At 41.9% G+C, this 27,357-nt stretch overlaps 1 protein-coding gene and 1 pseudogene across 1 annotated transcript in view; one reads left to right on the top strand and one right to left on the bottom strand.

The window, feature by feature from the left end:
* Positions 1-220: 220 nt before the first annotated feature.
* On the bottom strand, positions 221-2,547 carry LOC102287945 (heme oxygenase 1 pseudogene; annotated as a pseudogene).
* Positions 2,548-7,417: 4,870 nt separating this feature from the next.
* Positions 7,418-27,357, top strand: part of GOLPH3 (golgi phosphoprotein 3) — a 52,163-nt gene continuing 32,223 nt past the window's right edge. The window contains exon 1 of the mRNA XM_070357680.1: positions 7,418-8,158. Coding sequence (XP_070213781.1) covers positions 7,934-8,158 — 225 coding nt within the window. The 5' untranslated portion in view covers positions 7,418-7,933. The remainder of the gene's footprint in view (positions 8,159-27,357) is intronic.

Below are 27,357 nucleotides of genomic sequence, written 5' to 3' on the forward strand. Positions count from 1 at the left end.
GCTGGGCAGGACCCCTCCTCCCACTCTGAAGTTCAGGTCACTGACTGGAGTGCTTTTGGTTGGGGGAGATGTCGCAGGCTCCTTCCAGAGAGAGGGACACAGGGAGACACCAGGGGCCCCAACAGCTGCCCCTCCCCCGCTCCATGCCCACGGTGAGAAAGTTAGCTGAGCCCCTCCCCAGAAAGAGTTCATGGCCTTCAGGAAGCCAGCACGCTTGTATTCACATGGCATAAAGCCTCAAGTTGACCGTGGTCACCAGAAAGCTGACTGCGAGGACCCATCGCACAAGCGGCGCCTGGGAGATGCCGCTGCGCTGGGGCTTCCTCCTGGTCCGCCGTGGTGAGAGTGGAGTCTTGAGCCTTGCTGCCTGTTCGCCTGCGAAGCTCTGGTGTCCGCATATGGTCCTAGTCCTTGGCGTTGTGGGGTCAGCAGCCCCTGCAACCCCTTAAACAGCTGCATGTTGTGTAGGAAGGCAGTCTTGGCCTCGTGCAGGACCCACTGCCCCACCTCGGGGGTCCCCTCGAGAGTGTTTATGCGGGAGCCGTACAACTAGCTGCTTGAACTCGGTGGCGCTGGTGATATTGGGGAAAGTGAAGAAGGCCAGGCCCTCCGGAGCTGGGCAGGCCTAGGGCCTTCTGAGCGATCTTTTTGAGGACGTGGCACTCTGGACGGGTCGCCCAGGTAGCGGGTGTAGGCGTGGGCCACCAGCAGCTTGAGCTCTTGGAGTCTCGGCACCGAGTGCGAGGTGGCCTGCGCATACGGGATGCCCTCTTGCCCGCGGGCCCGTACTGGAAGGCCACTTCCTGTTCCAGGGCGGCCCTGCGGTGCAGCTTTCCGGGGAGCTGAGGCGGGGCGTAGACCGGGTTTTCCTGGTTGTGTTCCATCTCCTCCTCCAGGGCCAAGGAGACGTGATGCAGAGACGCCATCACCAGCTTATAGCCTTCAGAGGTTACCCTCGCCCTTCTGATAGCTCTTCAAGAGCTCTGCATTCTCCTCCTGGGTGTGCACCTCCGTGGTGGCCTCCTTCATGTGTGTGGGTGCTAAGTCTCTTCAGTCGTGTCCAACTCTTTGCCACTCTGTGACCTGTAGCCCGCCAGACTCCTCTGCTCATGGGATTCTCCAGGCAAGAATACCAGAGTGTGTTGCTTGTGCCCTCCTCCAGGGGATCTTCCCCAACCAGCGATGAACCCCATGTCTCTTAAGTCTCTTGCATTGGCAGGTGGGTTTTTTTTTTTACCACTAGAGCCACCTTCAGGGCCTCTGACAAATCCTGGGGTATGCTGTTGGCCTGCAGGTGCTCCTTCTTGCGGCTGCACTTGTTCCAGCTCTGGACTGGCTTCGAGGACTCTGGCTCTAGCCGCTCAGACAGAGGAGGCAGCAGGGCGACTGTCTACTCTGCCTATTTTAAATTGGATTACTTGTGATTTTATTATTGAGTTGTAAGAGTTCTTTATATATTCTAGTTATAAGCTCTTTATCAAGTATATGATTTATAAAATTTTTTTCCCATTACACCAGTTGACTTTTGATTTTTTTTGATGGTGTCCTTTGAAGCACATTTTCTTAATGGTATTCTTTTAATAATGTTCAATTTATCTCTTTTTTGTTTTCTAGTTTGGGTTTTTGGTTATATGAAACCATTACCCAATACAACAGCATGAAGCCAATTTTCATCTAAACATTTTATATTTTTAGCTATACATTTAGGCCTTTGATCCATCTTAAGTTAATTTTTGTATATGGTATAAGGTAGGGTTTCCACTTTATTTATTGGTATGTGGATAAACAGTTGTTTCTGTACCATTTGTTTTGAAAAGACTATTCTTTCCCATTGAATTGTCTTGGCAGCCTTATTAAAAATTGACTGACTACAAATGTGAGAGTGTATTCCTATTAGCTTTTGTGAGAGTGTATTTCTAGTGTATGTGTGGTCTTATACTTATTTTAATTTTTTATTGAAGTACAGTTGATTTACAATGTTGTGTGTATGTGTGGTCTTAAAGTCTATTTTGCCTGATGGTTGCTGTTTTCATGATATATAGTTTACCACTCTGTTTTTCCCAACCTACCTGCATCTGTGGCATAACAAATTACAAGTTCAGTGTCTTAAAACACGGAGAAGGCAATGGCACCCCACTCCAGTACTCTTGCCTGGAAAATCCCATGGATGGAGGAGCCTGGTAGGCTGCAGTCCATGGGGTCGCAAAGAGTCGGACACGACTGAGGGACTTCACTTTCACTTTTCACTTTCATGCATTGGAGAAGGCAATGGCACCCCACTCCAGTGTTCTTGCCTGGAGAATCCCAGGGATGGCGGAGCCTGGTGGGCTGCTGTCTATGGGGTCGCACAGAGTCGGACACGACTGAAGCGACTTAGCAGCAGCAGCAGAAGCAGTCTTAAAACAACACACATTTATTATTTCAGAGTTTCTATCGGTCAGGAATTTGGCATAGCTTAACTGGATTTTTTGCTCAGAGTCTCACTTGATCAAAGTGTTGGCTGGGGTATATTCTCACCTGGAACTTGGAGTCCTCTTCCAAGCTCATTCATACTGTTGGCATAATTTAGTTGCTTTAGTTCTAAGATTGAGACCATCAGCTCTTAGAGATTACCCCTCTCCATGGCAGTTCACAACGCAGCTGTTTCAAGAGAGTGTCTCAGCTGACTCAAGTCTCTCTAATTAAAGAAGAGATGGCTTCACTTTCAAGAGAAAGTGATGATGTCACCTGATTATGCAGACCCACCCAGGATAATCTCTTTTGATTAACTCAGTGTGAATTTATTAAGGACCTTAATTACACCTGCACCATCCCCTCCCTTTTGCCATATTCTAGTGGTTAGAATGGGGCTTCCCTGGTGGCTCAGATGGTAAAGAATCCACCTGCAATGCAGGAGACCTGGGTTTGATCCCTGGGTTGGGACCCTGGAGAAGGGAAAGGCTACCTACTCCAGTATTCTTGTCTGGAGAATCCCATGGACAGAGGGGCCTGGTGGGCTACAGTCTATAGGGTTGCAAAGAGTCAGACACAACGGAGTGACTTTTACACACACATACAGTGGTTAGAAGTAATTTACAAAATCTGCTCCCACTGAAGGAGAGGGGATCACACATACATGTAGATAGTAGGGCTGCAAGAATTATAAGGGCTATGTTACAATTATGCCTTTGATAGATGGGAGCATGGGAAGGAGCACAAATTCTCTATGTATGTTCCTTTTATCCATTTTTATTTTTGAAGTATGTGAATTTATTATCACTTACTCAAAAATAAAATTTTAGGAGACTCCTCTGGTGGTCCAGTGGTTAAGGATCTGCTTTGCAATGGAAGGGGATGCAGGTTCAATCCCTTGTTGGGGAACTAAGATCCCACATGTCGAGGAGCAACTAAACCCAAGCACCTCAATTACTGAGCCCACCCGCCTCAACTAGAGAGTCCATGTGCCACAGCAAAGCATTCTGTGTGATACAACGAAGATCCCATGTAAATAAGTAAATATTTTAAAAAATTTTTGTATCTTTGAAACTTTGCATATGTGTTTTTGGACCTGCTTGTCTCTTATGAAAAGACCACTTCCTGTACTGTAAAATCATTGCATCATTCTGAGGTTTTGGTTAAGAACATGGACTCTGGAGGCAGGCTGTGGATTTTGGGTAAGATACTTTATCTCTTTGTGCCTTTTCTGTAAAATAAGGCTAATTATAGCACATAGGATGTTGTGAGAACTGGGTTAACATATTAGTATCACCCAGATACTGCTGCTTAATAACACAAAATCTTAGTCACAATAATGAGCATTTATTTCACCAAGCATCAGGCTTGCAATTTGCCAGATGTGCTTGGTTGGGCTGATTACTTAACGTCCCCAAGCTTCAGTTTCTTTGCAAAAAAGATGGGTTTGTTACTCTGGAATTCCCAGAAGGCAGGACCCAAGACAAAGGCTTTTGTGCTACTATTTTGTTACGGAGTCCATCTCCCAGGAATGGGGCGCACAGGACAGACGGATTGAGGCTTAAAGTGGGAGAGCCATATGTAGAATGTGTTGTTGAGCTTGCTGTAGCTTAGTATCACTGAGAAGTTGTATAAACGATCTAAAAACAATCCATTAGGGAAGAGACGGAGAAGGCAATGGCACCCCACTCCAGTACTCTTGCCTGGAGAATCCCATGGACAGAGGAACCTGGTGGGCTGCTGTCTATGGGGTCGCATAGAGTCGGACACGACTGAGTGACTTCACTTTCACTTTTCATGCATTGGAGAAGGAAATGGCAACCCACTCCAGTGTTCTTGCCTGGAGAATCCCAGGGAGGGTGGAGCCTGGTGGGCTGCCGTCTACGGGGTCACACAGAGTCGGACACGACTGAAGCACCTTAGCAGTAGCAGTAGCAGGGAAGAGAAAGGACAGCATTCATCCACCAGCTTGAACTGCTAACTCCTGAACATTTGGAGGTGACCCACATGGACATGAGGTATGGGACCAACAAGCTGCACTGCAGGAAGCAGTTGAAGTCCACACCTAACAGCTGCTAAGTCGCTTCAGTCGTGTCTGACTCTGTGTGACCCCATAGACAGCAGCCCACCAGGCACCGCTGTCCCTGGGATTCTCCAGGCAAGAACACCTGAGTGGGTTGCCATTTCCTCCTCCAATGCATGAAAGTGAAAAGTGAAAGTGAAGTTGCTCAATCGTGTCCGACTCTAGCGACCCCATGGACTGCAGCCTACCAGGCTCCTCCATCCATGGGATTTTCCAGGCAAGAGTACTGGAGTGGGGTGCCATTGTCTTCTCCTCGGGAAAGTATGCCTGGCACATTTCCAGCAGTCAATAAATAAATGGTCCTTGTTATTAGGAATATATATTTTGGTTCCCAAATACAATTTATTCTTCTCTTCCTTCCTTCCTTTGTTTTTTCTTTCTTTCCTTTCCTCCCTTTTTCTTTGTATAGAGACAAGGTGATTTTGAAGTCTACTTTGTAGAAAATAAGTAAGGAAAAAATGCTAGGAAAACTCTTAAAAAAAAAAAGAGCAATGAAGTTACGTAAAGTCTGAACAATTTCAAAAGTATGATACTGTTGCAGGAATAGACAATGAGCATATATTTTTGTGGACAAAATGTAGCTATTCACTGTATTTATTGTAGTATTGTTTCCAATAGCAAAGGACTGGAAACAGCCTAAATGTCCATCAATAAGGGTGTGACCAAAAAAATTATGGTATGTCTATACAATAGAATATGAAGCAACTGAAAGTAATCACAAACAAGCTCTTAAGTACTGATATATTTGTGTATATATGCCCGAGAATTTTAGTACCTGTGTGTGTGTAAGTCGCTCAGTTGTTTCTAACTCTTTGAGACCCCACAGACTGTAGTCCACCAGGCTCCTCTGTCCATGGAATTCTCCAGCAAGAATATTGGAGTGGGCTGCCATTCCCTTCTCCAGGGAATCTTCCCAAACGGAGGACTCAAACTTGGATCTCCTGCATTGCAGGCAGATTCTTTACCATCTGAGCCACCAGGGAAGTTCTTAGTACCTATACTGCATAACAAATTATTCCAAACTTAGTAGCTGAAAACAACAAATATTTATTATTTCACTGTTTTTGAAGCCATTTCAGGAATGGCTTAGCCTGGTGGTAGAGGTTCAGAATCTTTAATGAGGTTGTAATTAACACATTTGTCTTCCCTGATGGCTCAGCGGTAAAGAATCTGCCTGTAATGCAGGAGCTACAGGAGACTTGGGTTCAATCCCTGGGTAGGAAAGATACCCTGGAGAAAGGAATGGCAACCCACTCCAGTATTCTTGTCTGGAGAATCCCTGGCGGGCTATAGTCCATAGTGTCACAGAGCCAGACACTACTGAAGTGATTTAGCACACATTCAGGGGATTCACTTCCAAGATGACTCACTCACACGGCTGTTGGGCAGGAGGCCTCAGTTCCTTTGCAACTAGGCCTCTTCATAAGGCTGCTTTAATGTCTTCATGACAGGGCAGCTGGCCTCCCTCAGATCTGAGAGAGAGGAAAGGAGAACAAGGGAGAAGTTGCAAACACTATTGTCCTAATCTGAGAAGTCACACAAAGTCCTGCCTGCCACATTCAATTCCTTTGAAGAGAGTCACAAAGTCTGGCCCACACTCAAGGGGAGGGGAATTAGGTTTCCCCTAATCTGCTAAGGTATTTGAAAATCACCAAGGGAAGAGGGGAACAACTGGGTGAACAGGATCAGGGCTAGAATGAAGATTTTCACTGTATCTATCTTCATACTCTTTAAACTATATATTTGACTATATTAATCAACTAATTATATTTCTTTTGAAAAGCAACATTTTAAACTATTTGTGAAAGAACTGGGGGGCAGGGAGTGGGGGGAAGAGGGAAAAAACAGTTGAACAGGATGCCAATGAAAGAAATTGGTTGAACTGAAATCGACCTTTGCTCAAACAGATAGGAAAAAGGAAGGGAACATTGTGCTCATCCTGCCCTCTTCTCCCCACCCCAGATTTAGCTTCCCATTTTCCGAGGCAGGGGATGGTGGTGGTGGTGAAGGCCAGCATGAGTTCTGGATAATGGGTTTGTGGAAGGAAAATAACTCTGTAGCCAAAATGTTCCATGCTACGGTTTTACCGTGGGCGTTTCTCTCTTATTACAGCTTCAGTCCAGTTACATTCCTCCTATCTAAATCATTGTGAAGCCACAGCCTGTGGTCACTCCTGACTTTAAATAATGTCGGATGGCATACAATGCCATTTCTGGATACTGTTTTATGTGTAAGTTCCACTCTCCTGGCCTTCCAACGCCCTCCCCTCAGGTTTGACATCTATTCTTTAACAGAACGTGCACAGTCAAGCACGCCAAGAGAATTTAACCTAGTAATTAAATTGAAAGATTTAATGTGTGCAAAGACGTGGCATGAAACGCAACAGGTTTATTGTCTCTATAAAAAGCTCGTTAAGGTTGACTGTACTGACCTGTGCAGTGCTAACTGTACTCACTGCGCCCGGATAGGCAGGAGGGACAAAGTTTTACAAACCAAACTATTCAATTTGTTCTAACCTCTCTCTTCGTACCGTAATACACCCAGAAAAGCTAAAAGTCCGTTTTCAGGCTATGTAAACGCAGCTGCTCCTGAAGGGTCTGGGAATGTGGGCAGAGAGAGCGTTCTCTCCACGCTCCGTCGGCGGTGAGCAAAGTCCTTCCAGTGTTTCACCGGGACACCGGACTCCAAGCCCAGCCCCGCCCGAGGCCTACTCCGAGGATAGTGGTGTCTCGGGTGCTGTGGGCGCAGCTCCAGACGGATCATGGTTCGCCATCGCAAGGCCAAGGCTGCCCCGATTCGTTGAGGCCTTTCCAATGTCTACTTTCAGCCCCGGCTCCTTAGGGGACACAGGGGAAGGCGGACGGAGGAAGGACACGTCACGGGAAGAGGGGCGCGGGCCAGGCGCTGAAGGGACTCTAAGGAAACGGCGAGGGCCGGGGGAGTTCCAGGGGCCAGGGACCGGGGTCCTAGACCGCAGACCCTTGCCCCCGCCCACTCCCCGGCCCCCGGGTCCCTGCCCGCCGCTTCCGGCGCCCTCCGGGCCCGCCCCACGCAGTCCGTGCCACATCCTCCAGTGACGTCAGCCGGCGCCGCCATATTGGAAAGGCGCCGCCGCCGCCGCTTCTTCCTCGGCCGCGTCCTCCTTTACCGCCTCCGTCTTGTTGCGGCTGCCTCACGGCCGCGGCCACAGAAAGTATAGAGCCCCTCGTCCGCCCCACCGACGCCGGGCCCACCCGCTCCCCCTCCGCCCGTCTCCTCATGACTGCATCCAGCCCCGCTGCCGACGGACGTCTCCCCAGTGCCCGGTCCTAACACGGAAGCGCGGGTCGGGGGCCGCGGAGGGAGGAAGAGGGAGACCCGGCAGGTCCTGCGTCCCTCTCGGCCCGGCGCGGCGGAGCCATGACCTCGCTGACCCAGCGCAGCTCCGGGCTGGTGCAGCGGCGTACCGAGGCCTCCCGCAACGCCGCCGACAAGGAGCGGGCGGCGGGCGGTGGCGGCGGCAACGACGAGGACGACGCGCAGAGCCGTCGCGACGAGCAGGACGACGACGACAAGGGCGACTCCAAGGAAACGCGGCTGACCCTGATGGAGGAAGTGCTCCTGCTGGGCCTCAAGGACCGAGAGGTGCGGGCGCGGCGGGCAGGGCGGGGGCGGCCGGTGCAGGGTCCGGGCGCCAGGCGGGAGCCCGGCTACTGGCTCCGCGCGCCTGCTCTCCGAGCTCCGCGCGCGGGAGCTCCCAGCTCACCCTCTCGCACTGATTGTTTGGATTTCCCTTTCTGGTTTCTCAATCACTCTTTTCATTTTGACTCCACGGCGGTCTCTTGCGTTCTCGCTTTTTTCCTCGCCTGTTTAACCCGGGTAAACCTTGGTACAATTCCCACGGAGTGCAGGTTAGCGTGAAACACTTGGAACCACCAGCGCCCTGAACCCATAGGTTCTGCAGGTTTTAGGACCTGGGAGAGGTCCACTGACATGCTTTCTGAGGACTAACAAGAAAGAACAACAACTTAAGGTGTATTGTTTGGAAATTTTGAAAAATTTCCGTGAAATGGTAATGGAAGCAAAAGTTTTATTTTTATTGTTAAAGTCCAACAAAATTTTCAAGAAACCTCCTGCAAATTGACTTTCTAGGTAAACATGCTTTGGGTGAGAGATTATTTTTATAATTTTATCATTTCGTCAGTTTTACTGTTCTCAAAAAAAAGTCTTGCAGTCTCAAAGAAGGAGGGACTTTTTCGTGGGGATGCTTGAAATGCTAGGTTTGTGACTTGATGAAAGGCCTCAGCGTCTCGATAGATAACGTGTGTTCTCACTTTGAAACAATTATTTTCACGCTTATACCTTGTGAAAATATTCACACATAGAGGAGTTGGGAAAAATGCTACGGTGGACACCTATATACTCACCTGGGTTCTATAATTAACATTTTGCTGTATTTGCTTTATCATGTGTGTATCTGCAAAGCTGATTATTTTTAGAGACCTGCCGAGGGTCAGACGAGTGGATATTGTATAAATCATGTATGGTGAAGGGTCCCAGAAGCTTGTTATATATGGAAACTACAGACAGCACATTTTGAGAGTCAGATCCAAAAATATCTAAGTTTTTTTGTTTTTCAGTAGTTTTCCCAATTCACAGAGATGGGCAAAAAAAAAAAAAAAAAATCATGTTAAGGCAACTTTGTCATCTTTTTCCAAAACTTATCAGATATAGGTGAGTTTTATATGGATTGTTTGTGGACTCCTGATATTTAGTAATCTAATGAGTTAAAGTTTACCTTGATGGAAATGTCTGGAGTATTTGTGTTATCTAGGCTTCCAGTTTGCTCAGGTCTGTCTGATGATCACTTGATGTTCCTCTGGCCACGAAAGCGACTCAATATCTCTTTTAGTACCTGAGTTATGATGCAGCCAGGCTGTATATGAAATTTCTTTTTTCTCTTTGGAAAAACAAGTGAGATATAGTGTCCTAGACATGTGATTTTAGGTTTATAAAAGGTTTTTTCAGCTTCAAAGTTTAGAATCTTGGTAATAAATGTTTTTATCTTTTTACTCTGGGACAAAAGTAACATTGTAAAAAATACTAAAAAAAGCAAAAGGAAGAAAACAAGTCTCGTCCATCCTCAGTGAATATCTTCTTTGTAAGTTTTGAGACTTTTCTATGTGGATATATTCTTTGTGTAAAACTAAAACTTAAAAGCTAAACCAAAACTAGCTTTTGGACTTCTGAGTCACTGTAAATGAGAAATTAGAGTGAGAAAGTACCTTTTTGAGTATGTGTTACTCTGAATGTGGAAGCCAACTCCAGTATTCTTGTCTGGGGAATTCCATGGACAGAGAAGCCTAGCGGGTTACAGTCCATGAAGTCCCAGGAGTCTGACATTACTGAGCCATGTTTAAGCTGAAGAATATTAACATGCTATTTTTCCCTTGATTGGTTTTCATGAAGATAATCTAAAGGATTTATTTGTTGCAACTTAATAGTGCTTACAAAATATAGAAAATTTGAAGTTCTTTGGTGACAGGTAATTGAGGCCATATGTTGTGTTTGTGTCAGAAGACACTATACTCTGCCATGTCCTGGCCAAGGTCCAGATGCTAATTCTGATCATTTCCACAACCACAGAGCGAAGGAAACTGTTTTCCCTTTAGCAGGCAAGTTCATGGAATTGTGGTGGTGGGCGGGGTTGGGACTTTGCATTGCTTTAGAGGTTTTGGGGATTAACCTGTGTTTCCCCTGTCCTCACATCTTTACATAATTAGCCCTGGCAACTCCTGCATTTGTATCTTTGTCCTTTGGAGATCCCACCCTCCCTTTCTCCCCCCCTCCCCCCTTCCTCCCCCTCCTGTCTTCTACTTGTATCATTCTTTTTAGGGACAGGAGTTACTCTCATGTAGGCTCTAGGCATTTATGCTTATTAATACTAGGTTTTAACTTATTAAATTTCATATTAACAAATTCTAAATTTTAGCTGTAATACAGAGCTCACTGCTTTAACTTTTTATTATTTTAATTTAATGTCCATCTTTGTCATAGCTGGGTACTTTTAAGATACTCAAAAGCTAAATTCAAAGGTTATGTTTGTCATTAGTAATGGATACACTTTATGTATTTGTGAACTAACCTTAGATAAAATTTGCTCAGTCCTTTCTGACTCTTTGCGACCCCATGGACTGTAACCTCTGTCCAGGATTCTCAGGGCAAAAATATTGGAGTGAGTAGCCATTCCCTTCTCCAGGGGATCTTCCCAACCCAGTAATCAAACTTGGGTCTTCCGCATTGCAGGCAGATTCTTTACCATCTGAGGCACCAGGGAAGCCCTAGAGCTAACCTTACTTGAAATCAAAACAAGGAAAATTTTGAAGAAATTGTGAGAGGTGAAATTAGCTTGGTTTTAATTTTTTTTAATAATGCTGAGACTAATGGCTTGTGAAAAATTACTTTTTGTTGAATAATAAACCTACAGAAAAGTGCACGTGAGTGTGAAGAATTTTCGCAAACTGAACACACCTGTTGAACCAACATCTACATCAAGAAACAACCTGAGCAGCTCTCCAGAAGCCCCACTTAATTTCCTTTCCAGTCACTGCCTGGTCCTCAAGGGCCACCACTTGCTTGACTTGAGAATTCAGCATAGAGTTTTCCCCTTTTTTGTACTTTAATTTGTATCTTTTGTAAAGCAAGTTTGTGACTTGCTTGTTTGACGTTGTCATTTGTTCATTCTCATTTTATTATCAACTTAACTTGTAGCACATTTACAATCTACAATATTAAAAAAATTCTTTTAACTCATATCCCGAATCTAGTATTCTCCTCCTCGCCTGTTTACTGAACAGAAGGCTCAGCTTGCCTGCCAGTGAGCAGATGGTCTGGCTTCAGATTACCTATTAGGGATAACTAAAGTTATTGTGAATTTCATTTCAGATTTTTTTTACCAATGATTTTACTTTCTGTCTTATTAAAACACAGATGCCTGGGCCCCTCTGGGGGTTCGATGCTTAAAAGTAGGCAGAGGACATAGGTATTGAAGTAAATAATGAGTAGCCCACAACAAGATGGCAGATAGGTTTATACTTGAATTCAACTTCCAAATAATTAGCAAGATTTCTGCAATCTCTCCTGTGTTTAAGAGGAAGAGACAGCAAACAAGCTAGGTGTGTCCCCTCCCAACTATTTGATTTTTCCGTAGATGCCTCCTATAGTCATTGTTTTCTGAATGCCTCATTGAGAATTAAGTGAAATAACTGGTGTCATATACTTTTAAATATCTTCATTCATGGAACATCTTAGTGGTTTAAAGTTGGATTTGATTGTATTAAATGACCAGGTATAATTTAGAGTGGAATGTGAAATAGCAGAGTGGAAAGATATGGTGTAGTCTTGATCTGAGGTAGATCCTTTGCTTTCCATGTTGTTCAAATGCTCTGAGCCTCAGAGCTCTCTAAAATGGAGACGTAGACCTCTCCTGTAGTTTTGACGACTGTTGTGAACATTTCTAGTTTTACCCTTCACGTTGCTCTTTTAAGGTTTTATTTTGCCTAGGGTGTTTCCCATTGTATACATCCCCAGGATGCCCTATTGAAGCATTCACCCCTTCCCTTTTGTAGTGTAGTCAGACCTAGACTTGTCCAACCTTTTGTTTTCTCCTTGGACTTTGGATCTTGAGAGCAGAACCAGAGGCTTTGGGGATTTTGGAGGACTTGTCAGTTGATGCATTGGAGAAGGAAATGGCAACCCACTCCAGTGTTCTTGCCTGGAGAATCCCAGGGACGGGGGAGCCTGGTGGGTGACTAGCTGTGGGGTCGCACCGAGTTGAACACAACTGAAGCAACTTAGCAGCAGCAGTGGAGCATCAGTGTGTGGGTAAGATTGTTCTCTGATTTGTTTTAGATTCCTTCTCCCTAGCCCTGTGGTGCTTGTCTTTTCCATTTTGACTTCCCAGGCATCTTTCAATTTTGTAAGCTTTAAGAACCTTCCAGTAAAGTCCCTTTTTAAAGATGGCCACAGTCAGTTTTTGATGTTTTGAATGCTTGCAGGTAAGAACCTTAATGTGCTAATTTAACTCTGTATCTTGAAAAATAAGTAGATGCTTGAGCTGGATAATACACACTTAGGGTAAAATAGTTAAGTTTAACTAAAATGATAGAACTGTCTTTTGTGTGACTTTTAAATTAGCTCTAAAGAGTGATCTAAAAGTGTTCCAGTTTTGGAGTTTCCCAAGATTTCTACTTTGACGTACAGTACTTATTATGATGGATAACTTAAAAAAAAAAGTTCTCCTTCCTGTACATGCAGTAATACACATATCTGCATATCAAATCTGTTAATGAGAAATTCATTCAATACTGAGTATTTAAAGATGTGTTAAGATTTTAGTAATTTAAAGTATAATAAAGACTTCTAGGTTTTAGAATTTTGTTATTCCTTTAATAAAAATAATGTGCTGTTCATACTTTTGAATGATTTGAGGGATCATTTATTTTTTCAGGTGCATTTAAGAGGACACACATATGAAATATTAGTTATAAAATTAGTTTTTGGAGTTCACTGAACCACTGGATTGTATCTTTTACATAAGATTTTATATTAGTGAAATTACTTTTCTTCAGGGTTCTCTTACAGTGTGGCCAAAATACTGATTCACTTTATATGTCATACTGATGTTTGATATTTATTCATTTTAAACCATCTGAGCATTCCTGTATGGATCATTTGCGATTATCTTTTAGAATTACACCTTGAAGTTATTTTGATCAAATATTTAGGCATACTTTTTGACATTTAAAGAGATAACCTATTATAGTCATTGTCCGCTCATATGTAAATCTCAAAAGACTGTAAAATGCATTGTACTTGTCCAGTTATGTTGTGTTAAACTTGGCCCAACACTGCTTTATGTCCAAGCAAGCTTTCTGTTTTGTATCTGCATAATTTTTCTATTAATCAGAGTAAATTGTATCACTCAGAGTTGCTGTAGTCTTTGTTTAGGGGATTTTATTTTCATGGGAGTATCCTTCTGAAGCCGCTCAAAGAGATGGCTTGTCCTCCCCCTGTTTCTTCCATTTAATAAGAGTCATGACAAGTAACTGTTCAAGCTGGTTTTAGAAAAGGCAGAGGAACCAGAGATCAAATTGCCAACATCCGCTGGATCATGGAAAAAGCAAGAGAGTTCCAGAAAAACATCTATTTCTGCTTTATTGACTATGCCAAAGCCTTTGACTGTGTGGATCACAATAAACTGTGGAAAATTCTGCAAGAGATGGGAATACCAGACCACCTGACCTGCCTCTTGAGAAACCTGTATGCAGGTCAGGAAGCAACAGTTAGAACTGGACATGGAACAACAGACTGCTTCCAAATAGGAAAAGGAGTTCGTCAAGGCTGTATATTGTCACCCTGTTTATTTAATTTATATGCAGAGTACATCATGAGAAACGCTGGACTAGAAGAAACACAAGCTGGAATCAAGACTGCTGGGAGAAATATCAATAACCTCAGATATGCAGATGACACCACCCTTACGGCAGAAAGTGAAGAGGAACGAAAAATCCTCTTGATGAAAGTGAAAGTGGAGAGTGAAAAAGTTGGCTTAAAGCTCAACATTCAGAAAACGAAGATCATGGCATCCGGTCCCATCACTTCATGGGAAATAGATGGAGAAACAGTGGAAACAGTGTCAGACTTTATTTTTTGGGGCTCCAAAATCACTACAGATGGTGACTGCAGCCATGAAATTAAAAGACGCTTACTCCTTGGAAGGAAAGTTATGACCAACCTAGATAGCATATTAAAAAGCAGAGACATTGCTTTGCCAACAAAGGTTCGTCTAGTCAAGGCTATGGTTTTTCCAGTGGTCATGTATGGATGTGAGAGTTGGACTGTGAAGAAGGCTGAGCGCTGAAGAATTGATGCTTTTGAACTGTGGTGTTGGAGAAGACTCTTGAGAGTCCCTTGGACTGCAAGGAGATCCAACCAGTCCATTCTGAAGGAGATCAGCCCTGGGATTTCTTTGGAAGGAATGATGCTGAAGCTGAAACTCCAGTACTTTGGCCACCTCATGTGAAGAGTTGACTCATTGGAAAAGACTGATGCTGGGAGGAATTGGGGGCAAGAGGAGAAGGGGACGACAGAGGATGAGATGGCTGGATGGCATCACTGACTCGATGGACGTGAGTCTGGGTGAACTCCGGGAGTTGGTGATGGACAGGGAGGCCTGGTGTGCTGCGATTCATGGGGTCACAAGGAGTCGGACACGACTGAGCGACTGATCTGATCTGATGACAGGTAACAAAGGAGAGAACCCGTCTTCATTTTGAAATTGATGCCATGGCTTTAGGTTTCTCTGATCAAAGCTTGAAAGCTGCAACCTGTTTCAATAGTATTGTACAGTATTATAATCTAGTGAATCTTGAGGTTTTAAATTAGGTATTAAAGATAAATATATATACACACACACATAGTAGGGCGTTATTTTATTCATATTATCTTGTATTACTAGTTGTTTGATAAATCTCTGATCTGCAAGAATACAATTAATGTTAAAGTACATTATTGCCAGAAAGAATACTTCTGGTAAATATAGTCTTAAGCTGAAAAAGTTAAATTTTAAATTTAAAAAAAAAAGCCTTTATTTTTAAACAATAAATTGTATATGATTTACATACTTTTTTAATACAGAAATTCTTAAATTGGAGTCAAAGGATGGAGTTTAGAAATTCTGTGAACATTCTGTAGTTGTATGTATTGTGTGTGTATATTTTTCTAGAGAAAGGGAACATAGCTTTTGTGAGGTACTGTTTCTTTGTTTTAGTTTAAGTTTTTTGTTTTGGCTGTGTTTTGTCTTCTTTTTTTCCTCTTGAAAATTGACTACAGAAAATTTCAGGTTTCAGGGTTGTGGTGAGTTGGATTTTCAGTTGAAAATAGGAAGCCAGCATTTCTGTAGCTTGGTTATCTTGCTAGATGACATTTGCAAATTGTGTAACTACCACATACAGAGTTCTAATACTGTCCGTGTGTTCATCACGTTTATTGAGCTAAGCCTTTGATCAGGTGCAAATATTAGGAAGAAGGTCTCTGTCTTCAAGCCCTTTTCATTTCAGTTCTCTGGGTCAAAACTTTTACAGTAAACTAAAAAACTAAACTGTGTTGCTGTCATAGAATTTTTCCATGGTGAGTATCTCAGCCTGGCATATAGCTCCCATACAGGAAATATTTACTATACTTAGTAAAGCATGTATTTTCATTGAGGGTCATGTCATCCCTCAGGGAGAGAAAATTGGTTCTGGGGATGGTGATGAAAAATTCTTACTCCTTTTATGTATAAAGCATAGATACACATACAGTATATAAACCGATCAGGTGGTGCTAGTGGTAAAGAATCCGCCTGCCAGTGCAGGAGACTCAGGAGATGTGGATTTGATCCCTGGGTCTGGAATATTCCCTGGAGAAGGAAATGGCAACCTACTCTATTAATCTTGCCTGGAAAATTCCATGGACAGAGGAGCCTGTCTACAGTCTGTGGGGTCTGAAAGAGTTGGACGTGACTGAGTACATACAGTGTGCCATCTTACCAAAATTTTATGGGAGAGGATGTGGTTAGAGAAAACACTCTTTGAGAAAGCTCCTTTAGGGAACAGAAATGGGAAGAAAAAGTTGAGAAATACTGAAATAAATTAATATTGAAAATACTGAGTTTGTGCTTAGCTGAGATTTAGATCTTTTTCTCTTGATAGTTTTTATTGTAATAGAATTTGACTAGTAGTTTGGTAGTAGGACGAATAATTTTAGTATATTGAACTGTAGGGAGTTGTAAGTTAAACTTTAAGAACAAAATTATCCTTGTTGGTTGATAATTTATAGGTAAAGTCTTTGTTCCCCACTCTCTACCCTCTGCCCTTTGAAGAAACTGGAATTAAAGGACTGCATTTAAATTGCCGACTGTTATTTTTACTCTGGTTTCATTTTCTAGTTCCGGTTTCTTAAATGCAACTGTTAAACAGTTTTATACCATGTTAACAAAATAAGCCCAGAAATAGTATTTTAAGAATTTAGCTTAAATTTCAGTTCAGTCACTGAATTGAGCTGCTCATTTAATTTTTTTGTCTGTACACTGTTATAATGGAAACAGATTTAGTTCAGTCCAACTATTGAACATCTGTGTGCCAGTGTCTTTGCTGGTGGTGAAGTTCCAAGGAAAATCCTCTTACCTCAAGGAGCATCCAGTCTATATAGAAGACAGATTTGCAAGTGGTTCCAATAAAATAAGTTATTGACTTAAATGGAAATACAAGTGTTAAGTGCAATAGTGGATTCCTTGGATCAGGAATCAGAAGATTGCCATATTTCTTGACTTCTAGCCCTGCTCTTGACTAGTTAGAAGGGTTAAGGTAACTGCTTTGAATTTTTGCTGCTGCTAAGTCGCGTCAGTCATGTCCGACTCTGTGCGACCCCATAGACGGCAGCCCACCAGGCTCTGCCGTCCCTGGGATTCTCCAGGCAAGAACACTGGAGTGGGTTGCCATTTCCTTCTCCAGTGCATGAAAGTGAAAAGTGAAAGTGAAGTTGCTCAATCGTGTCCGACTCTAGCGACCCCATGGACTGCAGCCTACCAGGCTCCTCCGCCCATGGGATTTCCCAGGCAAGAGTACTGGAGTGGGTGGCCATTGAATTCTTAGACCCCAGTTTTACCCCCTGAGCACAGTGAGCCTGCCTTCGTGGGCTGTCCCATAACTTCTGAATTGTAGGGCTCCAGTGGATTGGCATATGTGCGAGTGCTTTTGAAAACTGCAAGGTGTTGAACAAATGTGAATGGGTAATTGCCTAGCCTTGAGAAGTGAATTAAGACACTGTTTTTATTATTTCTTAACCTTTTTGTGCTTTGCTGGGCTTAAGTGAGCCTTTCCATCAAGTGTGATTACTTATCTGTGCTTGCTTATCTTTGTGTTTGTCCTGAACCTACAATCTGGTTTATTTTTTTGATAATTGCTGGCATGCTGTGCTGGAAAATCTGGACACCTGAAGTACCATTTCTTACTTTCAGGCCAAGTCCAGAGTCTTCCTTGAACAATTCTCATAAGAAATGGCTGACTCTTCAGAGGCATCAGAAGCCTCCAAACCTCCAAAATGATAAATATGACTCTAATGACAAGTAAGGTGGCTGTTCCCTTCTCTCACCCCAGGATGCCCTCTGCTTCTCTGGGGCTCTTGCTCTTTTAACTCTTGTTTCTTTTTCCTGCATCCATCCGTCTCCTCCAGTAACAACCACACACTGGCATTTCAAGCTTTGTCATAGTTACTTTACCCATGCCTTTGTGGGTGGTTTCTGATTATAAACCTTGTTATTAGAAACTCTGCCTTCAGTAGAATTGGTATTGGAGGCCTAGGATTGGTGATTTTATTTTATTTTTAAATTTATTTTTCATTGGAAGATAATTGCTTTACAATACTGTGTTGGTTTCTGTCATACATCAGCATGAATCAACCATAGGTATACACATGAGCCAACTCTTTGGAAAAGACCCTGATGCTGGGAGAGATTGAGCATGAGCACGGAAGGGGAAGGGGGTGATAGATGGTTGGATGGCATCATCGACTCAATGGACATGAGTTTGAGCAAGCTCCAGGAGATAGTGAAGGACAAGGAAGCCTCGTATGCTGCAAGTTCTACTTCCTACCCCATCCCACCTCTTCAGGCTGTCACAGGATTTGTGTTTTTTAATATGGTTTCTTTAACTGTTTGGTGAGGGAATGGCTTTTCTCTTAGCTCCAGATTGCTTCACTCACATTTTGGAGGATGCCTTTGCCTCGTCTGTGGAACAGTGGCAGCCTTTGTCCATTCCTCCTATGATGACTTCTTTAAAAATCATCTTAATGGCTGGTAAGAAAGGGGCATTCTTTTGAAGAGAGGAGTTCCTCATGTTGGGTTCTTGTTTCAATTTAATGAGGAAAGAAAAAGTAACCCTGTTATCACTGGTGGAATGGGAAGCAGTCCTCAGTGTTGTCGGGACTGGGGTAAGTGAAGAAGACCCGAATTGGGTGTGTCACCAAAGAGGAGTGTTGGAGATGGAAGGGAGCACTTTAGGAAGATAAGTTTTGAGCAGAATTTTAAATGAGATGTGGCATGTGACTTCATAGGAAACTAGCATTCTAGACAGAATGTTATGTTGGGATATATATGTGAAAGTAAATAAATGGGATATTACTCAGCTATTAAAAAGAATGCATTTGAATCAGTTCTAATGAGGTAGATGAAGCTGGAGCCTATTATACAGAGTGAAGTAAGTCAGAAAGAAAAACACCAATACAGCATATTAACGTATATATATGGAATTTAGAAAGATGGTAACGATGACCCTATATGCGAGACAGCAAAAGAGACACAGATGTAAAGAACAGACTTTTGGACTCTGTGGGAGAAGGCGAGGGTGGGATGATTTGAGAGAATAGCATTGAAACATGTATATTATCATATGTGAAATGGATCGCCAGTCCAGGTTCGATGCATGAGACAGGGTCCTCACTGGGATGACCCTGAGGAATGGGATGGGGAAGGAGGTAGGAGGGGGGTTCAGGATGGGGGACACAGGTACACCCATGGCTGTTTCATGTCAATGTATGGCAAAACTACTACAATATTGTAATTCAGTTCAGTCGCTCATTTGTGTCCGACTCTTTGCTACCCCATGAATTGCAGTATGCCAGGCCTCCCTGTCCATCACCAACTCCCGGAGTTTACTCAGTCTCACATCCATTGAGTTGGTGATGCCATCCCAGCCATCTCATCCTCTGTCATCCCCTTCTCCTCCTGTCCCCAATCCCTCCCAACATCAGAGTCTTTTCCAATGAGTCAACTCTTCACATGAGGTGGCCAAAGTATTGGAGTTTCAGCTTTAGCATTAGTCCTTCCATTGAACACCCAGGACTAATCTCCTGGGTGGGATGTAATTAGCCCCCAATTATAATAAATAAATTAATTACAAAATAAATGGGAAAGTTATCCTTCTAGAAATGTTATTTTAAAGCTGAAGAATAAAATCTGAGTTGTCTAATAATAAAAGGTAAGATATGAGGGAGATTATGTGTGGAATAGGGAAAATGAAAAAACTCAGTACCTTGAAGCCTTTAAACAGATGGTGGAGATGATAGTGAAGGCAGTTGTTGCTTGTAAAGATAGCAGTAATGATGTAAACTAGATTTTTAGAAAGATATTTAAGTGAAGAAAGAATTGGTAGATGGAAAAGTTGGAGGCAGGAAGATTTGTAATAGGCTTGAAGTTACAACAATTTGTGAAATTTGTTGCCTGGGTCTTGGATGAAGAGGGAATGAGACAGAAAGATAATTATTCAGAAAGAATTATTTGAATTTAATTACCATTAAAGCTTAGAGAAAAGATGATTGGTTTGAGTTTAAAGAACCAATAGGTAGTATACTGTTCTTAATTACTTTCTTTTACAAGTCTGTGCTCATTGTTGAAAAAGATTGAGAAAATATAGATTACAAAATAAAAATAAATCCATAATTCAACTTCTGTTCCTTCAACAGACATTTGTGGAATGTCTGCTATACAGAAGGTATTGTGCTATATATAGATACATATATAGATAGGTATATACATATGTGTATAAATAAACATGTGTAAATTAAATACTGTGATAGTCACTGTGAAAAAAACTATGGGAATGGATGTTGAGGGGACAGCATAGGGAAGGACTTTCTAAGGACATGGCATGAGACTCAGAGAATGAATAGCTGCCAAATCCAGTGAAGACAGACTAGTATGTTTCAAGGTCGTGAGGTATTGAAGAGCTTGGTTTGGTTTGAGGAACTGAAAGGTGGTTGAAGGCAGGACTGGAGTGATGGGGAGAAAGACCTGAGATGATGATAGAGTGCTGCAACCTAGAGGCCTCACAAATCAGGTTAAGGACTTTGTGTATTATACTGCGTGTAGTTGGGAAGCCACTGGAGGTATTGGGGAGTGGTATACCCAGTATTTGTGTTATCAATAAAAAAAATTCTGTGTGGGGAAAGGACAGACACAGAACTTTTGGGGCTTCCTTGGTGGTTCAGACAGTAAAGAGTCTGCGTGCAATGTGGGGGACTCGGGTTTGATCCCTGGGTTCGGGAAGATTCCCTGGAGAAGGAAATGGCAACCCACTCCACTATTCTTGCCTGGGAAATCCCATGGACAGAGATGACTGAGCAACTAATACTTTCATACCCACTCTTTATGTTATCAATAAAAAAAAAGTTCTGTGTGGAGAAAGGATTGCACAGAGGCAAGTAGTGGAAGTTGGGCAGTAATATTTTGGTGTTACATTATTTTCCAGTCCTATTTTCAATGAGTTTGCCTATGTTTATTTAAAACTAAAAAAAAAAAAAATCCTTCCAGTACTGGTTTGTAACCCCTTTTCTTTCTCTTTTTTAACCCCTGTTTTAATAATGCACAGTGACCACCTTCCCATGTTAGTAAATAAGGATTTTTCCAATGAAAAATAAGATGCCCTAGTATTTGTTGTGACTGCATGATGAAACATATTATTTGATGTACTATATTTAATAGGGGTGTATTATAAGTATGGTCGTGCTGTGGACCTTCATCCTTTATTTTTCTCTCTAGTAGCCTGGAAATCACATTATTACTTTTTTAGGCCTTTGTGTTTGTAGCAGATTCTTCTGTATAGGATCTCCTCCTCTTCTTTACCTGGCAGCCATTTCTTACCGATCTCTTGATGCCCAGCCAAAGCTCTTTACCTAATCTCCAGGGCACCATTCTTGCGCTCATATCCCTTTCTCCTATCATTGTGTACACCTAGCACAGTGTCTAGAATGTTGTAGGTATTTATGCATGTGTGATAGTCTGCTGGGGCTGCCATAACAAAATACCAACAGAATTGGCTTTAACAATAAAAATTCCTTTTCTCACCATCCGGAAGGTTGGATGCGTGATTGGGTTCTGGTGAGGTTCCTCTCGCTGTGTGTCAAGACAGAGACAGCAAAATCTCTACTGTCTTCTAAGAGCAGTAATTTCATGACGGGGCCCCACCCCCATGACCTCTTCTCAACCTAATTATCTCCCAGAGGCTTTGTTTCCAAATACTGTCACATGAGAGTTAGGCTTTCATTTTATTAATAGCAGTATTACAATATTTATCACATTGAATTATGATTTTTTTTTTCATTTTGTGCCTTGTAAATATCTTGGTCATCTCTGTTACCTCTGCTTAGCAATGTCTTGGTACTCAATAGGTAAATAGAATCGTGCAGAGGCCAACATCTAATAAGTAGTGTTATGGTGACTTGATAGAAAACTTAAATGCTTTTATTATTCTATATGCTTTCCAAAATGTCCTCAGCTTAAAATACTGACAGTGTAACATGGTGGTCAAAGAACAGTATCTAACCAGAGTAGCTTGAGGTTTAACTACTGATAACGAGATTATACTTCTTAATTTACCTAAACTTCAGATTTTTCAATAAATAATAATGCTTTACATAATAATGTAAAATAATGCTTTATTCACTTATTGTAAGACAAAGTGATAATTTACATATATGAAAACAGCTTTGCAAAACTGTTTACTATTCAAAACCTTCATGCTTCCTAGGAAAGATTATGGAATTATGGTTAAATCTTATTAATAAGATGCTGTTAAATATACTTTTAAAACTTTGCTAGGGAATTCCCTGGCAGTCCATTGGTTAGCAGTCCACACTCTCACGACAGGGCCCAGGTTCAGTCTAGTCAGAGAACTAAAATCTCACAAGCTGCATGGCATGGCCAAAAAAAGAAAAACACCTTTGCTAGTCAAAAGTATGTGCATTTTTGCCAGAAATCCGTTACAAAATTCATTTTCTTGAGAGAAGGTCAGTTTCTGCTTACACTTTGTGCTCTCTGAAGTGAAATGAATCATGGCACCTGTGGAAAGAAAAGTGAGTTCTTCAACATCTCCATTTTCATGGAAGCTGAAAGCAAACACTGGAGATGACACATTAGACAGACAGGACTTGGAAGACAAGACAGAATGATGGAGCTAGGAGAACAGTTTCTGTTCCAACTTGGCCACTCAGTAACTGGCAGGTCCCTTAATTCTCTTGAGCCTCAGTTTCATTGTCTTATGAAAATGGAGGAATAAATCCTACATAATTTGGTCTTGTAAGGACTAGACATGGTGCACATTGGGCTTCCCTGGTGGCTCAGACTGTAAAGAATCTGTCTGCAATGCAGGAGACCTGGGTTCGATCCCTGGGTGGAGAAGGTCCCCTGGAGTAGGAAATGGCAACCCACTCCAGTATTCTTGCCTGGAGAATCCCATGGACAGAGGAGCCTGACGGACGAAAGTCTATGGTGTCACAAAGAGTTGGACACGACTGAGTGACTAAACAGCAGCAGCAGCAGCATGGTGCATTGCAAATGCTTAGCCCAGTTTTAAAACTACAACTGTCTGCACGTTGGAAGAATAAAGGATTTGAGGAGGATATGTTCCAAATGTTAATAGAAGTTACCTGTGAGGGTGTGGATGATGGATGGAAGGGAAGGGAAGAGGTAGGGACTTTTCCCTCATGTACCGCTGTTTGAAAATTTTTTTCAAGCAAGCGAGAACGGCTGAGATGTCTCAAGAAGAGTGTGTAAATAAGATATGAAAAGACCACTTAGCAAGCACATATATTATCACAAATTTGTTTATTTTTAATGCTTTCAATTTTATCTCCTTTGTAATCCTATGCATTTTATTTTATGCACTTAAAAGGCAGGATAGGAACTTCCCTGGTGGTCCAGTAGTTAAGAATCTGCTGGCCTGTGTAGAGGACACAGGTTCAGTCTCTGGGAAGATCCTCACGCACAGGGCAGCTAAGCCCCTGCGTCTCAGAGCGTGTGCTGCACAAAAGAGAATCCACCACAGGGAAAACCGTGTGCATGACAATGAAGAGTAGCCCCATTTGCCCCAACTAGAAAAAGGCTGTGCACAGCAGCCAAGACCCAGCACAGCGCCAAGTAAGCAAATACATAGTTTTTTTGTTTTTTTGTTTTTTTAATGCCAGGATAAATACAGTAGTCTCTTAGTGTCCAAGGGACATTGGTTCCAGGACCTACATCGCAGGGGTTACCAAAATCCTTGGATGATCTAGTCCCTTATTTAAAATGCTATAGTTTTTGCATATAACTTAAACACATCCTCCTGTATCATCTGAATCATCTCTGTTACTTACAATACTTGGTGCAATGTAAATGCTATATAAATAGTTGTAAATACAGTGTAAATAGGGGCAAATTTTAAGTTTTGCTTTTTGGAGATTTATTTTCTATCTGTGGTGTGTTGGATCCTTGGACACAGAGGGCTGACTAAATTTTCTCTTTTGAGTTTTAGAATAAGGAGTTAGTATTTTAGTGACTTTCAGTGAGGTGTGGGCTTTCTGTTTTTTTAAACTGTGACTTGTGGGTTTTTTTTTAATATATTCATTGTGTTTCAGTCACTTGTATTTTTTTTAAAGGGAGCATTTAGAAATGTGTTTCTCTGCACTGAATCTGTTAGCTGCAGCACACGTGGCTCTTTTGGTCTGCAAGCTTTTGATTGAGTCATGTGGGATCTAGTTCCCTGACCAGGGGTCAAATCCCGAGCCCCTGCATTGGGAGTGTGGAGTTCTTAGCCATTGGACTGATAAGGAAATCTGAGTCACCTGTATAAATTGGTCCTGAATATTCGTTAGAAGGACTGATGTTGAAGCTGAAACTCCAATACTTTGGCCACCTGATGGGAAGAACGGACTCATTGGAAAAGACCCTGATGTTGGGAAAGAGTGAAGGCGGGAGAACGGGCCGACAGAGGATGAGATGGCTGGATGGCATCGCTGACTCAATGGACGTGAGTTTGAGTGAACTCCAGGAGTTGGTGATGGACTGGGAGGCCTGGCGTGCTACAGTCCCTGGGGTCGCAAAGAGTTGGAGACGACTGAGCGACTGAACTGAACTGTATAAATTACTCTTTTTTTATGTTAGTTTTATGTTAAAGTTGTCGCACCTTTGGCTAATGGGAATTCATTTCCTTCGCTGCAGTGTTCTTTTGGTATCACTTATTAACCTTTGGTAACTTCTTGCTTTCTTGTCAACATCAAAATGCCTGAGACTCATCTTCTAAATACATATCCTGTTTCAGACTTGAGATCAGTCCAAGGAATCTTTGCTTTTTTTAAGTGGGGAATGAACCACAGTCTGGGTACTGGGTGTTCTCAGTGTTATTGGGATGTCCTTGCCTCTAGGACTTTGCAGTACACAAACATAGAATATATTTTCTTTAGGGGGTAGTGCTAGCATTTGTGGGGAGGGAAGAATCACTTCACATGGTTTTTTATTCAGACTTAACATGAATTTTTATTTTGCTTATTGAATTTTATACCTATATCTTTTTTCTCTTAATTAAAGTTCTTGGTTCCCCCAAATATTGTTTTTATTGGATTAGTTACTACATGTATTTAAATAGCTTTCAAATAATAATAATGTCAGTATTAACTACAAATTGACTGTTGAATTCAGCCTCAAATTTGTTTGCAATACTTTACTAGGATGTACAGTTAAAATACTGTATTCTAAAGGCAGTTGAAATAGTTAATATTTCTTTGTGGTTGTATCACTGATTTTTGTGCAGTTAGATTAGCTCATTTGTTTTCCTTATTTAAAAATGTTTTTTCTGTTTTGAATATGTATAAGTATTACAAGTTAGGAGTCTTTACTTCCATCATCCTTTCTACTTCATTCCTTCTTCCTCTTGTTGGTCATTTTGAAAACTTAGTTTGGAGTTTGTTTTACCAGTGTTTTTGTAGCAAAATTAAACATACTTGTTCTTGCTCCTCTCCCCCAAATACAGAAGATAGCCTACTAGAGTGAAAAAGTTGGCTTAAAGCTCAACATTCAGAAAACTAAGATCATGGCAACCGGTCCCATCACTTCATGGCAAATAGATGGGGAAACAGTGGAAACTGTCAGACTTTATTTTTTTGGGCTCCAAAATCACTGCAGATGGTGATTGCAGCCATGATATTAAAAGACGCTTACTCCTTGGAAGGAAAGTTATGACCAACCTAGATAGCATATTGAAAAGCAGAGACATTACTTTGCCAACAAAGGTCCGTCTAGTCAAGGCTATTGTTTTTCCAGTGGTCATGTATGGATGTGACAGTTGGACTGTGAAGAAAGCTGAGGGCCGAAGAACTGATACTTCTGAACTGTGGTGTTGGAGAAGACTCTTGAGAGTCCTTTGTACTGCAAGGAGATCAGCCCTGGGATTTCTTTGGAAGGACTGATGCTGAAGCTGAAACTCCAATACTTTGGCCACCTCATGTGAAGAGTTGACTCATTGGAAAAGACTCTGATGCTGGGAGGAATTGGGGGTAGGAGGAGAAGGGGATGGCAGAGGATGAGATGGCTGGATGGCATCACTGACTTGATGGACGTGAGTTTGAGTGATCTCTGAGAGTTGGTGATGGACAGGGAGGCCTGGCGTGCTGCGACTCATGGAGTCACAAAGAGTCAGATACGACTGAGTGACTGAACTGAACTGATATATGCTGTTTGGCATTTTCCTTTTTATAGATTATGTAGCCTGAAGATTATTTCATATCATTATATAAAGATCTTTTATGGCTCCATAGTGTTCCATTATGCTTGTTTATCTTCATATATTCATTGTTTTTATTAATGGATTTATGGACTGTTACCAAGTTTTTACTTCAGATAATGTTGTAATTAATAATCATATGCATTTATTGTTTCATATTTATGGGGATGTAGACTTTTCAGAGGAGATTTCTAGAAGTAGGATTGTCAAGCTAAAGACATGTACTTTTTCATGATTTCTGTCAGGGATAATGTCATTTTGCATTCCTAGCACAGTGTATTGGCCTTATCGTTGCCAATGGTGTCAGATATTTTTCGATTTTTGCCAGTCTTATCAGATAAGCATTGTCTCATGTAGTTTTAAAAATTGTATTAAAATGTCAATAACAGAATTCACTCTTTTAGCCATTTTAAAGTCTATAGTTCAGTAACAGTAAGGACATTCTCTTTGTTGTGCAACTGTCGCCACTGTTCATCCCTCACTGGAATTCCTTACCAATTAAGTGACAGCTCCTCATTCCTCCTCCCACCTGTCTGGGGCAGCCACCACTCTACTGGCAGTGGTTTTGACTCCTCTAGGCACCTCATAAAAAGGAAATCATATAGCTTTTGCCTGTTTGTAATTGGCTTATGTCACTTAGCAGACCCGGTTCATCTTGTTGTAGCATTTGTCAGAATTTTGTTTCTTTTTAAAGCCTAATAATATTCTATTGTATGTATGTAGCACATTTTGTTTATCCATTCATCTTTTATAGACACTTGTTTTGCCCATTTTTTATTGGTTTTGTTTTTCTTCTGTTATTTAAATGTGTATTGTTAATGATAGGAAGCATCTTTACATATGTTTAAGTCATTTTCATTTCTTTTGTGAATTTACTGTTTGTATCTTTGCCTTTAAAAAATTGAGTATTGATCTTATTTTCCTTTTTTTAAAAAATTTTTTGGCTGCAGCACGTGGGATCTTGATTCCCCAAACAGGGATTGAACCCACGTCCCCCAGCCATGGAAGCACAGAGTCTTAACCACTGGACTGCTAGGGAAGTCCCTTGATCTTATTTTCCTTTAATTTTTAGGAACTAATTGTGTCTTTGTGAGATGTTATCAATTATTTTCCTACATTTTCTTTTGTCTTTTTTACTTTGTTGATGCTTTTGCCATGAGTACTTTAAAAAAAACTTATGTAATACAATTTATCCATATGTATTTCTTCTAGATT

This window comes from Bos mutus, chromosome 20 (assembly GCF_027580195.1).
Source record: "Bos mutus isolate GX-2022 chromosome 20, NWIPB_WYAK_1.1, whole genome shotgun sequence".
NCBI classification, from domain to species: Eukaryota; Metazoa; Chordata; class Mammalia; order Artiodactyla; family Bovidae; genus Bos; species Bos mutus.